This window comes from Panthera uncia (assembly GCF_023721935.1).
Source record: "Panthera uncia isolate 11264 chromosome B2 unlocalized genomic scaffold, Puncia_PCG_1.0 HiC_scaffold_24, whole genome shotgun sequence".
In the NCBI taxonomy this organism is placed as follows: Eukaryota; Metazoa; Chordata; class Mammalia; order Carnivora; family Felidae; genus Panthera; species Panthera uncia.
Window position 1 is genome coordinate 106,875,508 of NW_026057580.1, and position 16,718 is coordinate 106,892,225.

General features: G+C 40.2%; 1 protein-coding gene across 15 annotated transcripts in view; it reads right to left on the reverse strand.

Annotated features, from left to right (window-relative positions):
* The window catches only part of IPCEF1 (interaction protein for cytohesin exchange factors 1), a 215,816-nt gene that overhangs the window by 88,803 nt on the left and 110,295 nt on the right, over window positions 1-16,718 (reverse strand). For 7 of the 15 annotated variants that reach the window (XR_007462598.1, XR_007462597.1, XM_049653130.1 and 4 more), the window contains 2 exons: window positions 15,582-15,621; window positions 14,775-14,944 (listed from right to left, as the gene is read on the reverse strand). Coding sequence is in view for 13 of the 15 variants with exons in the window: in XM_049653130.1 (XP_049509087.1) it covers window positions 14,775-14,944; window positions 15,582-15,621 (210 nt within the window). In the remaining 2 variants the exon portion in view is untranslated. The other 8 variants (XM_049653131.1, XM_049653138.1, XM_049653137.1 and 5 more) reach the window with 4 other exon arrangements.

Sequence of the window (16,718 nt, forward strand, 5' to 3'; positions counted from 1 at the left end):
ACTGTGTGATCTTAATCAGAGCACTCAGGCCAGTGTCCACACAGTGAAAAAGCAGATATAACCAGCATCTTGAGACAAACTAGACTTAACATGGATGCATGTGGTACTGTAAAATTGTTAAAGTTATAAAAAATTTAGGATTTTATTGACATCAATTACAAGGAACCAATCATAAGAATGGGGGAAAGGAATAGAAAGAAAAGAGAAAGAATGAAGAAAAAGATGAAGTAAAAGAAAAAAATATGAAGAAAAGAAAAAGATGAAGTAAAATAAGTTTTTATTCTGTCCATTGTCAGTGGAGCCCTCTGAATAGCTGTTTCTATGTCTTAGCTCTCTTGTCATCTTTGCACGAGATTAATCACTGTAAAAAATATTTTAAGTTCTTTGGACAACAATTATAATGCTGGCAAGCTCACTATATCCTTCACACGTTACCTAGTTTTTGTTCAAATAGTGTTGCATTTGAGATTATCTAACGTTATGAGTAGAATGAGATTTTGATCCAAAGATATTCTCCTTACAAATGCCTAGGAATAGATATGCCACATAGAAAGTATTAAGCAAAAGCTTTTATTTTTTTTAACTTTTTTTTTAACGTTTATTTACTTTTGAGACAGAGAGAGACAGAGCATGAACGGGGGAGGGTCAGAGATAGAGAGAGGGAGACACAGAATCTGAAACAGGCTCCAGGCTCTGAGCTGTCAGCACAGAGCCTGATGCGGGGCTCGAACTCACGAGCCGTGAGATCATGACCTGAGCCGAAGTTGGACGCTTAACTGACTGAGCCACCCAGATGCCCCTAAGCAAAAGCTTTTAACTAATAAATAGCAAAGCACAATTTCCTACAGAATCCACACGTTCCTGACATTAATTATAAAAATGGACTGAAGGTGCTGCTGGGGATAATAATCACGATGGTTCTGAGGGTTCTGAGGCTCCAACACGGGGGAGAAAAAGACACCTGAAGGAAGCAGACCACTTGTAGTGATGCTGCCCCTAAACCCGCCACCCACCCCCCATCCTTACCACCAGGCCAGACCAGCCAGACTTCCACTAACAGCACCTGCACCTCTTTGTGGGTGAGCTTCTCAACCTGCCAGATTCCACTTCTCCACCTGTGCGGAGGTGCTCAGCACTCACTGGCCCCAAGATGAGCCCTCAAGCAATGACTGACGGGACTTGATATTTAAATACCCCAGCTCCCTGCCCCTTGGGAGGGAAACCCTGCGGTACATGTTTTCCAAAGGCTCTCAGGGTTCCCTAGCACAGTTGGGCCACAGCTCCCCACAGTCATAATTTGCCTGTGAAGGAGAATTTCTTTAGCTAATTTTCTACCCTTTCTCACTTCCCCATTCCCTTTCCAAGTATTTCTGGTTTCACTTCCTAAATACACTACTTGTACCCAAATCCTCTTCTCAGGGTCTGTTTCTGGAACACCTCAACCAAGATGCCATTTCTCTCACAGAAATGTATCTCCTCATGGTTCCTACTCATGAATAGCACAACTCCTCACACCATAATCTTCTTCATTATTTCCTCCTAAGTATCACCCAAGGCCGTGATGTGACTACCTCACTATCACATTAGGTCGTATTTAAGCAGTGACCAAGAAGTGACTGGCATCCTATTCTATGATTTGTAAATCAGCTCTACTCATTAGTCATTTTTGGTATTCTTCCATTCTCTTTCTATGGAATCATATTTTATATGAAATTAAGTTACTAGCAAACTTTCTGGTAGTCTGATATAAGACAGTCCTTGCTTTCTGAAACATCATTTCCAGAAACAATTAAGATGGAAACCTCACAGTGCAAAAGAGTCTTGTGCCACTGTTCTCTGTAATATAAAATCCTGAGTACACAAGGCCCTTGGTGATCTGGTTTTGTCCAATATCATCTCCCAACTACTGTTTTAGAAACTTTAAAACCCTAGAGATAATTTTCACCTACACAAGGTTGGAAAGAAAGAAAGAAAGAAAGAAAGAAAGAAAGAAAGAAAGAAAGAAAGAGAAAGAAAGAAAAAAAGAGAAGAAAGAAAGAAAGAAAAAGAAAGAAGGAAAGAAAGACAGGTGGGAGGGAGGGAGGGAAGGGGAAGAGAGAGTGAGAAAGCTGGAGGGAGGAAGGAAGGAAAATAAAGCACTAAATAGGAAGGAAAGGTTTCAAATAAATAGGAATAAACTTGATGAAATCTCACTATTACAGAATAAATTGCATATCTTACTACCTAATAAACTTTATCTACCATCCATTGTTAAAGCAGGAGTGGGGGAACAGTAAAGAATACCATTTAGGAAAATTAAAAATCTGATCCATTCTCTTTCAATATTAGAAATTTAGGAGAAATAAAAAATAAAGTTATTTCTTTTAGAATCCCAGTATAATACATAATCTTGTCTTCACACAATGTATATGAAATCGTCCAATAGTTCATGAGACTTCAAATATCTTCAAATCGTTTTCATGAGTTTCATGAGTGCCACTAAGGTATGACTCAACCCCAACAAAAATGGGAAAAGACATTTCTCCAAAGACGATGCACAAATGGCCAAAAACACACGAAAGGATGCTCAGGGTTAATAATCGTTAGAGAAATGCAAACCCAAACCCCAATGAGATAATACCTCCCCACATTAGAATGGCTACTATCAAAAAATACAAATAAAAAAACTAACAGAAAATAACAAGTGTTAGTGAGGATGTGGAAAAATTAGAACCCTTGTACCCTTTTGGGGCGAATATAAAATGGTGCAGCCTCTATGGCAGACATAATGGCAGTTCCTCAAAAACTTAAGAATAGAATTACCACATGACCCAGCAATGCCACTCCTGGGCCCGTAACAAAAATGAAAACAAAAACAAAAGAAAAAAATGGTCGGAAGCAGGGTTTCAAACAGATATTGCACACTAATGTTCATCGCAGCATTAGTCACGATGGGCAAAAGGTGGGCATGACCTAAAGTGTCCATCAACAGATAGGAATGTATAAAAAAAAAAATGTGGTCTGCACATACAAGGAATGTTATTCATCCTTAGAAAGAAGGAAAATCTGACCCACACTACCACACGGATGGACCTTGAAGAACACTGAGTGAAATAAACCAGACCCAAAAGGGCAAATACTGTGTGATTCCACTCACGCGAGGTACTTGGGATAGCCAAATTCACACAGAGAAGATAGAATGGTGACTGTCAGGGATGCAGGAGGGAAGAAATGGGGAGTTAACTGTTTAATGAGTACAGAGTTTTGGTTTCATAAGACAAAGAGAGTTCCAGAGACTGTTGTACAATAATGTGAATATACTTCTTGCCACTGACCTATATCCTCAAAAGCGGTTAATGGGAAATTTCACGTTACATGTATTTCATTACAAGTTTTCAAAAATAAAAAATAATTTTTTTAATTTTTTTTTTGTTTTTATTTTAAAGAGAGAATGAGTGAGTGGGGGAGGGGCAGAAAGAGAGAGGGAGGGAGAATCTTAAGCAGGCTCCAAGGTCAGCGTGGAGCCAGCCCCAGGTGGGACTCAGATCTCATGACTGTGAGATCATGACCTGAGCCAAAATCAGGAGCTGGATGCTTAACCGACTGAGCCACCCAGGTGCCCCAAAAATAAAAAAATAAATTTAAAACATTTTTCAAGATACTACTGCAACGCTCATTATTAAAGGATAAAAATTGTCAAGGATGAAAATGCATTTACGACAGTAATTTTTTTAAGACTGAAAGTTCGAAAATCGTGGCTAACGTGCTGTTAGCGAGCATCATCTCTTTCACAGGTAAGAGCCATCCATGTATGCATCTGCTACAGAGATAAGGAAGAAGGCCCAGAGAGGGCAGGCAGTTTGCCTAAAGCCTTAAGTAGCCGCAGCGGCAGGGGAGAAACTGTCCTCCTGATTCTGAACACAGGGATCATCTTTGACCCTACCACATTATTTCCTGATGTCTTTTTCGAAGACATTGTTTCAAACATAGTCTCCTGAATTCTGGCTCCTTTAAAAAATATTCAGTGCTTTTGGTGGTGGTGGTGTTTTTCATTCCCACTGCACAGTTTCCTTTTGAAATGTTCTTGAAACACGCTCTATGGGAGGCCAAACACAGCAGCACAATGACAAATGTGTCCATCGGTTAGCTTTTCTGTAGAAGCAGGTGGGCCCTTGGCCCTTAAAAAAGCTTGCTCCAGAGGGATGATGAATCAGCAAATAATGACTTCGCAGGAAAATCCTCAGCTCTAACCAAAAGTTCAGTTCATCCCATGGGCCACGTGGCATTCTATTGCTTGGGAAATGTGCACAGAAAGCCTCACCACAAAATCACGGGTTCCCTGAATTCTTCCAGGTCAGGAACTACGGAGCTGAAGACTCCTCCAGGGCTTTCTGGTGCACTTCCCTGTTTCATAGCTTAAAATCAACCTTTACACAGGGTTATTAGGTGCGTGTTTCAGAATCTCTAGCACAAGATAGGCCATTCTTGCCAAAAGAAACCACTTCTGGTGTCTAAAAATCCTTAGCGCAATTCTTCTGCACGGTATCATGTGAGCACATTTCACCTTATGCATACATAAAATTGTGTTTCTTTGTGTATTGCCTTGATTTTTTTCTATTGTATTCAGGTACATTTGATCTTCTCAAAGTTGCTCTGAACTATGTAAAGATATTGTTCTTGGTCAGATTACGCTTGTAAGAAAATGGATGCATAGAGACTTACATCCCTGAGCCAGGGATACTCAATTTGTAAGGAACTACAAGACTAGAATGCAGGTGCTATTTCTCCTTTATACCACATGGGTGAAATCCACCTTCCTGCCTGCTTGCTTAAAAGGATTTGTAAGTTACCTTCCTGCCTGCTTGCTTAAAAGGATTTGTTAAGTTAGGGGGCTCCTGGGTAGCTCAGTCAGTTGAGTGTCCGACTCTTGATTTCTGCTCAGGTTGTGATCTCACGGTCATGAGATCCGGACCCACGTGGGGCTCCACACTGAGCATGGAGCCTGCTTAAGATTCTCTCTCTCCGTCTGCCCCTCTTCCCCACTTGTACTCTCCCTGTCATTCTCTCTAAAATAAAAAGAATGTGTAAGTTATATACACATACATACACATACACAGATCAATATATTTATACACACATAGCAACAATATGTATACACACACTAATAGTTATACAAACATACATATATTCATACACGTAAGTTAAGTATGTGTCACTTTATTTTTAAGTTAGTGTATGTGTGCTTATGTATTCTATCACCCGTTAGCAATTTTAAGAAATTTTAGAATAAAAGGAATTTCTGGTTTTAAAGTCTATAGATTGATAATTAAACTATGGTATAACTATGTGGTATAAATAACTTTGGTATTACACATACATAACTATATGTACTACACACATAGCTATTAGAAATGATATATATGTGTTGATGTGAAAATATATTGATAATATATTGGTTAGTGAGAAAATCAAGTTACAAAAAAATACATAGTATTTTATTTTTTGGAAAACGTAGAAGAAAATGGGAATATACACACCAAAATGTTTACAGTGATCACATCAAGCTGGTAAGACTGTGATTCATTCAAATAAATAAATGATCATAATTCATTGACTTCTTTCTGTTAGCCACATCTTATTTTTTTTATTTTGCTTAATTTTATTTTCTAATTTTTGTAAATGAACACATCATTATTTTATACGATTTTCAAGCACTTTCAAAATTAAATTTCCAACAAGCAAGAAAATAGATTCTACCAAAAAAAGATAAAGTAAAACAGAAAGAAGGTGTGGAAACACCAGCAAAAGCACAGTGCCCTGCTCACCATGGCCCTGAATGCACATGCCAGTCACTGCTGTGAGCTAAGAGGACTGTCCTCTCCTACAGCCCAACCTACGTCATTAACTCTGACATCCTCTTCCAAATCAGCAGTGACGGAGCATTTCACTGCCTCCTGAGAACAAGATAATAGAAACAAAAGATTTCATAGTCTTGGTGTTTCACAATTGATTATGTAAAGTTTGGAAAGATTTTAAAGAAAAATAGTATTGGCAATATAAGCCACTGTTGTCACCTTATATGAATTTAGCAACAAGAAATTATTGAAAACAGCCTGACCCAACTATAAACTGAGCTGATCATAAAGCTTTGGTGGTGAACCATTATTTTGGAAATTCATTCTGGGACCTTGCAAGGAAAACAAATGTTAAGGCACAGTGGTAGGTAGACAGCATCAGAGAAAATAAATAAATTAGGCTGAATGTTCCCTTTAAATTTTTTTTAATGTTTATTTGGGGGGCAGGGAGGGGAAGAGAGAGAGGGAGTCACAGAATCCAAAGCAGGCTCCAGGCTCTGAGCTGTCGGCACAGAGCCCGATGCGGGGCTTGAACCCACAAACCGAGAAATCATGACCTGAGCCGAGTCGGATGCTTAACCAACTGAGCCACCCAGGTGCCCCACAAACATCCCCTTTAAAGATCATTTCCACTTACTTGAAATTATAATAAGGGAAGTAATAACAGAATTCAAAAAGTCCTCAATTATTCTTACATTCACATTTCAAGTGGTACCTAAATAGTCCTTTTCACCCCTTTCATCCATCAGTCGTCACCCTGAGTTCAGTTGCTCACTTAAAGCTGCTAACACATCCTATTTTGCCCTGTGTAGATCTATCAGCATTGCATCTTCCGTTTTCCCCTTTCTGGTACAAACTCTAGGGACATATGTTGGCAAAGGGTTCCTCAATTTTACATAATTAGTCTGAATTTTCTTCTCTGAAGAAACATTTTTAAATATTGGAATTTTGTTTGGGATATGCTCAGAAGTTGGCTGTTGACTAACAACAATGAATATGAAGTTTACATAAATTAGAGCCCATTATTCCAAAGCATCTCATTTTGGTAGAACTCTGGGAACATGTAGGTGCTCAATTATGCTTTGACTAATTGAATTACATAACTAATTGATAATTATGCAATATAATAAGTAATTCACTCAAAAAACACTGGTGCCTACTCTGTGCCTACAAGCTCTAGGCTCTAGGGACACAGTTTAAACCAGAGAGGTAAAGAATACACCCTCAGGTGTTTACACTGTAGTGGGTAAAAGAAGAAAAAAATCATATAAAAAGTTCTGATTGAAGGATTCATAAATTCCTCACAAATTTTTTCCAATCTATGGTAAACTCATGCAGACATTTTTCCAAAATCTGTGCTAAGAGGTGATTACTAATAAAAGGGTCAGAAGACTTAAACGTCTCTTCCCAAGGGAAAATGAACTAATTCTTTATTTTTCTTATGCTGAAACACATTTTATATTTACTGAAATTTTCAAGGACGTTGTCCCACAAAATGAGAAATTCTGGCTTTCCAGTATCATTTTCTGAAAAAGTACATTTTGCCTAATCTAAAACCTGCTCAGATCTTTGCTGTAGAGATTCTCATGAAATTGATTCCCAGAAAAAAACCCTTCCTCTGAAATTCGCACACGCAAGGAAAGACCAAAAACATATGATACAGACATAGTTACTTGAACTCACAGACACGTGGAACCATTTAGCCAGGGAGTGAAAAAACGGGGTCACATTCAGGCAGGCAGATTGGATTCTCAAAGAACTGAAAAGTCTGCATAATATATATTAAGCCAGATATTAACCTCAAACCTCATCAGTTCTCATGAAATAAAGAGTTGCTGGATTCACCTTTTCTATGCGAGGCCGAGGGGCCCCGAGGCTCCCCTGAATTGTTGATGCAATAGATCAAATGAATTGTTGATGCAATAGATCAAATGAAATCAATCAACAGTTACTTACCTGCTGAACAATGAGGGTTTCTAGTAATTTTCTACAAAGATGACAGAATGTACAAAACTAAAAGAAACCAAAACAGTAAAAGAGAGTGGGTCTAAAGGAAATTCACATTTTTAGCCACACTCTTCCTCCCTCAGTTTACACATTATTTTCTCAGTCTCCCAGGCTCCAAAACTTGGAATCATTCTTATCTTAGGCTCAAATGTTTTGTGTCTTATATTCGAGCACTCAACATAGTTTGCCATTTCTTACTGTTAAATGTGCCGCCCGCTTTCATTATGTCCACTCCAATCCAGGAGTCCATGTCTCATGCCTGCATTTTGTTATATCTACTCCTGAAAAGTAGCTTCTGAAAACTCCTTTCTGCTCCAGTATATTCATTTATTACTGCTAGGTGAATACTTTCACTTGCTAATGAACCTGCAGTGGCTCCCTATTGCCTACTGGATCAAGTCCACATTCCTGCACCATGCATTTGATGCCCCCATTTACTGTCCCTGGCTACCTCTAAATGTGGACACCAAGCAGCCTGGGGAAAAGTGCCTGGCTTTGGTATTGGTAGATCTTATTTTTAATCTCAGCTCTGCCACTTAACTCCTTATTGACTCTAAGCAAGTTACTTAAATTCCCTAAGCTTCAGTAAACTTCCTTGAAATATGGGAATAATAAAATCTATCTTGCTAGGTTATGGGAATTCAATATAATACCTAACAGTGAGTTGGTACAGTTCATTTATATTTTCATTCCTTTGTTCACATATTCCCTTGGACTGGAATGCCCATCCCCCTACTGTCCTTGGGGGTAGGGGCCGGGGGAGGAGAAACTGTCTTCCAAGATGGATCTTAAGAGAATCTTCTCCCTGAAGATATTCTACAGTCACTGAAATGCACAGAAATAATGTTTTCTTATTGGTGAAAACTATGTTTACCTAGTAAAGGAAATCTTTGACCAGGAAAATCACACAGCTTTGGAAAAAATAATTAAAAAAAAAAAAAAAACACCTTCTTAGATAGGAAAAAAAGAGAGGGGGAAGAAAGAGAGGAAAAAAAGAGAGATTTAAAAAATAATCACTGGGGCAGAAGTCCTTCACATTTGGCCCAAAATATTTTCCTTCTTCCCAGAATTTACAGAATTGATCTGTACTGTCAATCTCAGAGCCGCTTTTTTTCACAAATCTTTCTTTGATTATGTCACTTACATAGCTCTCTCTCCTCTGCCCATCTAGAAGCCATTAATAGAAAGAAGAAATGCAGTCCCTTATTTTTTTAATCCTGTACTGACATTTACAACTGTTGGCCCAAATTATTAAGACCGCACTAATACTGGTAGGAGGATATGCATGTGGGTGGGGAGGAGGATGAATAGGTTGGGGGGACGATGAGCTTTTCATGCGGGGTTCACCTAAAAAGAAAGTATTTTCAATCTCTCCTCTATAAGTAACATTAAACTGTGCTTTGTAATTAAAGCCTAAATTGTTTAGGCAATGGCTCCAAGTTGATTATCACCATAATGCAGATGTTCCCTTGATGGATTTTGATAGTCCACATACACTCCTAGATAATATAAGAAAATACATCAGCGAGATGATTAAATGCTCTCTGAACAGAAACATTTAAGAATTTCAAATGAGTTATATAATACACTTTACTTTATAATAGGTCTTGGGTATAAATAAAATCCACCATATATTTCTCAAGGAACTAAGCAAGATTTTAATTAAGAATTCTTGGGGTGCCTGGGTGGCTCAGTTGGTTAGGCGTCAGACTTCAGCTCAGGTCATGATCTCACAGCTCGCGGGTTCTAGCCCCTTGTCGGGCTCTGTGCTGACAGCTCAGAACCTGGAGCCTGTTTTGGATTCTGTCTCTCCCTCTCTCTCCGCCCCTCCACCAATTGCGTTCTGTCTCTCAAAAATGAATAAACGTTAAAAAAATTTTTTTTTAATTCTTAGAAAAGAGGGGCGCCTGGGTGGCTCAGTCAGTTGAGTGTCTGACTCTTGATTTCGGCTCAGGTCACAACCCCAAGGTCCTGGGATACAGCCCTCTGTTGGTCTCCATGCTGAGCCTGGAGCCTGCAGCCTGCTTGAGATTCTCCTCTCTCTCTCTCTCTCTCCCTCCCTCTGTACCTTTCCGCCACTTGCGCTGCTCTCTTTAAAAAAAAAAAAAAATGGGGCGCCTGGGTGGCTCAGTCGATTAAGCATCCGACTTCAGCTCAGGTCATGATCTCACAGTCTGTGAGTTCGAGCCCGCATCAGGCTCTGTGCTGACAGCTCGGAGCCTGGAGCCTGCTCCGGATTCTGTGTCTCCCTCTCTCTCTGCCCCTCCCCTGCTCATGTTCTCTCTCTCTCTCTGTCTCAAAAATAAATAAAAACATTAAAAAAAGAAAAAGAAAAAAAGAATCAAGAAAAAGAATTCTTAGAAAAGTGAAATTAGTTATAGCAAAAGCAGAAAAATCTAAGACCTTAAAAATAAAAGATACTTTTAATGACTAATAACATCTTAAGGACTTGTCACTATTGCATAGTAACACACCTGAAGGAAAACAGTAATTCAGAACTTTGCTTCTTCACCAGAGAGAAGATGTTGGTCCCAAACTTCTCCAGCTGTGCCTGGTGTCCAGGTGAAGTGTGAGAGTGCCAGAGGCTCCCTGGGATACGTCTGCCTCCCTTTCAACATTTTCCACCCCCAGTCGGATCAAGATCAAGTTGATCAAGATCACCAGACCCTTGCGTACAGCCAGTGGCCATGGTTAAAAATAATCTTTGATTTTTTATTTTTTTTAATGTTTTATTTAGCTTTGAGAGGGAGAGAGAGGAGGAGAGGGAACGGGGGAGGGGCAGAGAGAGAGGGAGACACAGAATCCAAAGCAGGCTCCAGGCTCCAAGCTGTCAGCACAGAGCCTGACGCTGGGCTCGAACTTATGAACCGTGAAATCATGACCTGAGCCAAAGTCAGATACTTCACCAACTGATCCCCGCAGGTGCCCCTAGAAATAATCTTAAAATAATAGCCCCTAATACAATGTTACCAAATGGGAGTGGCTGTGTGGCACCTACTTGGGACCATGAAACCCTACTGGAAAAATATTTTCCAGTAAAAGCAGTCCTTATCCCTACCATTTCTCAAGATCCCCACGGGAAACGTAAATGTTGATGATTCCTAACCTTCATTTATTTCATGAAATCAGCAAATATTAATTGAATGCCTGTGTCAGCCACTGCACTAAAATATACTTGTGATCCTGTCCTACAGAGATTATCTTCAATTATAGAAAACAGCAAGCCTAACAAACATGTACAAAGGGGAAGAAAGGTATAAAACTAAGAAAAGTACAAGCTTCTATGGGTACAGGCAGAGGCGTCCTGATTTAGGTCAGAGGATAAGGCCAGGATAAGGTCAGAAGGAAGGCTACTTAAGCTAAAATCTGACTTCTAAGGAGGACTCAGGTCATTGGGATTGTGTGGGAAGAAGACTTTTGGGCATGGAGACAAAGCTTTTTCTGGGCAGAGAAACAGCATGTGTAGAAAGGCTCAAAGAGAGTGCCAGCATATGTGATGCTAAGAAGGAATTAAAAGAAATTCTGTAGTTGGAGGCTGGATGGTGAAGGGGAGGGTGGCGCAATAAGAGAGATAGAGGTCAGGAGACTCTCACAAGCGAGGAAAGCGATTTGTCCTTTATCCAAGTGGAAAGGGAAAACAACTGTGTGGATTTCAAGATTGTAAACAGCCTGGGTTTTTATGGCTGTTACACTTGAATATGGTTTTGTTAAGACCTGGTACACACATTCTTGTGTGCTGTAGCACATTCTAAGCACAGAACATGGGGTGTGAAAATGGCAGATGAGTATCTGGACTTGACCTTTCTCAAGGAAATCCGGGTAGTGCTGTTTGAAGCAGCAAAGTGTCATGAAGGGAGAAGGTACACCATGAATCAATTACTGGGTAATAATATGACAAAAAAGGTGCCCAGGATGGTGAGGGTGATGTGTCAGAGAGCGATAGAGACCAACAAAGGGATCCCATGAGATAGATCACCATACTTTCGTATGAGAATTGCCCTAGACTCCATCTCTAGAGCTCTTCTCTCAGAACCCTACTGAAGACTGTCATTTATCCTCGAGTCGGCATGGGGTCAGGCCGGCAGATGGCAACGATTCTGGCTACAGAGTCAAAGGGGCGGAAGGTGATGTTTTCCCCGCTTACTACTTGCATCACAGGGCTAGACACACAATCTCCCTGGGTCTCAGCCTTCCCAACTTTCCAAATGTGGTGACAATTACTACCTCAGAGGGCGTTTTTGAGCAGTAAGAAAGAGCATGTGTGAAGGGTACCTAGAATATCCCTTGGTGTCATAGTAGGCATTCAGTAAGAAGTGGTTCTTGCTGGGATGCTATTGGCTCCATTACCTCCCAGCATCAGGCCAAGGAAGAAAGAATAGAGGAGAGAATAAGAGGTTTGCTCATTAGGCATTAAGTGCCTTGGGAACTACTTTGTTGAATCTGAATTCCTTGTGTGGCAGAAAGTCAATAAACGTTCTTAGCTTGAGGACATGTGTTTGGTTCTTATTTCACAGTTGACATTCACATGGATACCAGGAATATGACTGCTAATTAAGTACTCATTGAGTAGCCTTTTTTCCTCATCACAAACATATAATTAAGATGTCAGGGTATGCACGCACGCCCACTCATGTGGGTGTATGTATGCGTGTGCACATGGAAAGAGAGAAAGTGAGAATTTCTCTATAATAAAGTCATAAAATTAGGGAGCTGGAGGTCCCTCTGTTACATATCACTCGTTTATCAGGGTAACTCCAAGGCCAGACAACAGCAAACTCATTCTCCATTCAATATCGCTAACCTAACTCTATTCAGGTACATGATTTGCTCCCTGAATATTGCGTTATACATCTGCATGAAAGCAAACGAGGATAGGGCGCTTGAGAGTGCCAGATGGCTCTCTCCTTTACCTCTTTCCAGTCTCATCTCAGATGACATTTCTGCTCCCTGTGGAAGCATGAGATTCCTAATGCCTAAAACAGGTAACTGTCCTCTAAGTTGCTGCTGTAAGAGAAGCTTAAGCCAAATGAGCCAGTGAACCAAAACAGCCAAATCTGTAACTATGTGTGATTCAGAAGGGGCTTCCTTTAAATTCTATGAAGACGGGGACAGCACCAAGAACATACTTGCTCAATAATTTCACCGAGGAAATTAATGCCATGCCTCTATCTGAGCTTGTTACTTCCCACGGATGTGCCAGGCTTGATCAATACCCAATCCTTCCAACAGCCTCTGGAAATTCCCAGAGAGCTATTGAAAGGTGTGTCAGTAAGTCCTCTCAACTTATAAGAGATGCAGATTATCACTGGCCACAACTACCCAAAAGCAAGAGCCAAAAATAATATGAAACAGGAGGAAAAAATCTGTAATGACCTTAATTCCTCCTAAGAAAAAAAGCTGTGTTCATTTAGGAAAAATCCCCGAAGACAGAAGGTGCAACCCCAGCCCTAGGTTGCCTTAATTTGGGTAAAACTATTCCATGTTAAACAAGAGATGACGGATATACCCAGAAGGGGAGACGAGAGAAGGGAGATAGTGGGTACCTGCATACTCCACAAGGTGATTCTTTCTTGAAACCCTCCCAAATCTTTGATAAAGTTGTTACAGCTCACTGAAGCCTTAAATAAATATATATTTTACAGAACTCAATAAAGGACTTTGTACCATGTTTTGCATGGGGTGAAACCAAAGCAATTAGCCTGAGAACAGGGGGCTGGAGAGGGGTTGTAGAGAAAGAAGCATGGCGGGCTGGATGGGTTGGGGAGGGTGGCGCAAATGCTTATTCCAGAGCACTAGAGTTGGATTTGGGTCCAGTTTTACCCAGTCTTTACATAACAGCTGCCTAGGGGCATATGGGTAACAAATTTCATATTAATGCCCAATGAATGTAAGTTGATCCACTAAAATCCATAAACTATATACAGCACCTCTATTACAGTTATGAAGTTACATGCTCTAAAGCTCTGTTACTTGAGTGATGGGGATCCACAAGCCATTTTAGAAGAATGGCGTCATACAGAAAGGATGGCTCTTGCTTAGGGGCAATTCCTAAGTAATTTCCCCTTAACTGCTTAAAGGACATCCATTGCTGAACTTCATTAGACCCCAAAAGAAACTCCAGCTCTCCTGAGATCAGCAGTTGGCCACTGGGGGTTAATGAAGAGAATTCCTATATGAAAAGCCTCTACTCATTCAATATTCAACAACATCGCTGTCTTCAAAAATGTTGCTAGCCAGGAACGCTCAGCAAACCTTCTCACAATAACTTTATTTCCAGCCCTTCCCAACAGAAAACTAGCCTGTGAAGCAGGCAACAGAAGTGTACCGCTGATTAAGGACAAATCAGGTAACTTTCTTTTCAAGTGTTGTCTGATCATCGTACTTTAATGCCATCACCAAGCATGCCAGGGAACAAGAGGCAACAGTCAGCAACGCAGTGCTGGTACGCGGATTAGCGACTCTAAAACCAACCCACCCAATAAAGGGCAGGGGAAAAAATAGTTAAGGAGAAGAAATCAAAATACATTCTGTGGACTGAATCAGTTTACACCCCTGATAGGTCTTAAAGCCGATTCCCCGTTTTACTAGAAAGCTTAATAACAAAACGTTTCCATATAAAGTGCTGTCCATATAAGTCTTGAAATGAGTACAATTTCTCATGGAAGAGTAGTAACATTCATAGACAGATATAAGTTTGGACAGCCCTCTCCAACCAAAGATGAGTCAAGCAGGATGATTTCTGTCTTCCGTAAAATAGAGTGCAACAGCCTTCCTACCTATTGGATCAGAAAAGGTTTCTAGAACTTACTTATCTGCTCTGTTCCAAGTTCCAGAAATAAAAATGAACTTTCCCATAGGAACCACCTGGTCCTCAGTGATGTTTAAGCCACCCTTGTCAAAGCAGCTGAAAGGAGAGGAATATTGTAGACTCACCATTTGGTGGCTGTACCAGTAGAGCGACGTTCCCTTCAGCACCACCCAGAACTTTTTCCATTTGTTGCTTAGGAAAGTTCCTTTTTCTTTTTTCTTATACAGCCACCCTTGGCAGTCAGCATGTCCCAGGTCTTTACATGATATCCTCCTCCGACTCATCGTGAAAAAACCTGCAGCAATTATATGAGAAGGTAAATAACACAGTACCCTGATTTACATGACCAAGTGAAAGGTAACTGTTGTTTACCTCTTGAGAGCTGAATTTTTTTTACTAAAATTTATGCAAAGTAAATGCAAAAAAAAGAAAAGAATTAATATTTATTTTATTTTTAAGCATTCATTTGGTGCTTAGAAGGTACAAGATATGACCAAAGAAAGAGGGAGGCTAATATGCAAGTGTTAGTCTAAGAATATTATTCAACAAGAATAAATTGAAAAAATTCAAATCATGAGCCTGGCAGGCATATCGTTGTACTAACACAGCTCCTTTCAAAATAATAGCAGTCATTATGCAATAGATAGAGAAGGGTTAATGCCCACCTAAACACAGCTACTTCCCGACTCCGGTGCCAGCTTTTCTAAGCTTTATTGACATACCACGAGGGATTAATCCAAATGAACAGCATGCCGTCATTTCTTAAAATCGAGCCAAAAATAACCAAAAATTTAATCTGCCATCCACCTTCTGATATGAGCATTAAGACAGACAAAAAAATAAATAAATCTGATCCCAAAGAAGGCATCCGAGAGACAACCCACACTCACGCACACGAAAAGGGGATAAAGACACAAAAGAGATCTAATTACCTTGAGTTTTCTTTCTCTGCTTCTGACGCAAGGGAACCTGCTGATAATGCAGGAAGGAAAGAAAAGAGGAAATTTCTGATTGTGTTGTAACATTTGTAAAGAGAGAAGGAGGGAGGGGGTGGCAGTGTTTATGAGCAGGATGGAAGCTAAAAAAAACTCTCCAAGCAGAGCTAAAGGGGAGCTACTCGCTGAGGCACAAAATGTGCTAATTAGAATCGTATACGTTGAGCTGAACCTGAAGAAAGATACAAAGATGCGTAACTCGGCGTTTATCACTAATGTTTCCTGTTTCCACCACAGACAGTTTTAATGCTACCACTTCTGTTAGGGCAGGACAGTGTGCACTGAAGTTCTTAAAAATAATGAAATCTTTCCCCTTTGACTTTTTTGTGGGTGTCAGAGAGAATCAAAAAACAGATCCTGCTTCTTCTCTGGCAATTTTTTCAATAACACCAATTAATTAAATAAACCGGGAAACTAACTGCGATCTCACAATGCTACGGGTTCGTATCAGATTGTTAAACCCGTGGCCCTGCCCCCATCTAGGGTTACACCTACACCACATGAATTCAATATCCCAGAAAAAGAAGTCCCACAACCTCTTTTGGTGACATCTAAGTATCTATCCTCCTTATCAGGAAATTCTTATCTACAGCCAGACTCAAATTACTCATTCTGTCTTTAAGCATCTCTGAATGTTTCTCACATGTTTCACAGAAGATAAGTTAATTTCAACTTCTATTTTATACCAGCTCTTCAAATATTCAAATCAGACATAAGATAATATATCTGAAATACACATCTTTCACAATACATTTTATTTTATTTATTTATTTTTATAACGTTTATTTATTTTTGAGACAGAGAGAGACAGAGCATGAACGGGGGAGGGTCAGAGAGAGGGAGACACAGAATCGGAAACAGGCTCCAGGCTCTGAGCCGTCAGCACAGAGCCTGACGGGCTCGAACTCACGGACCGCGAGATCATGACCTGAGCCGAAGTCGGCCGCTTAACCGACTGAGCCACCCAGGCGCCCCCACAATACGTTTTAAACAATATGTGTAAGATCAGACTATCAGCAAACACAGATAATAAAAAAAAAAGAAAAAAGCTTTCAAATGGCCGTGTGTGTGTGT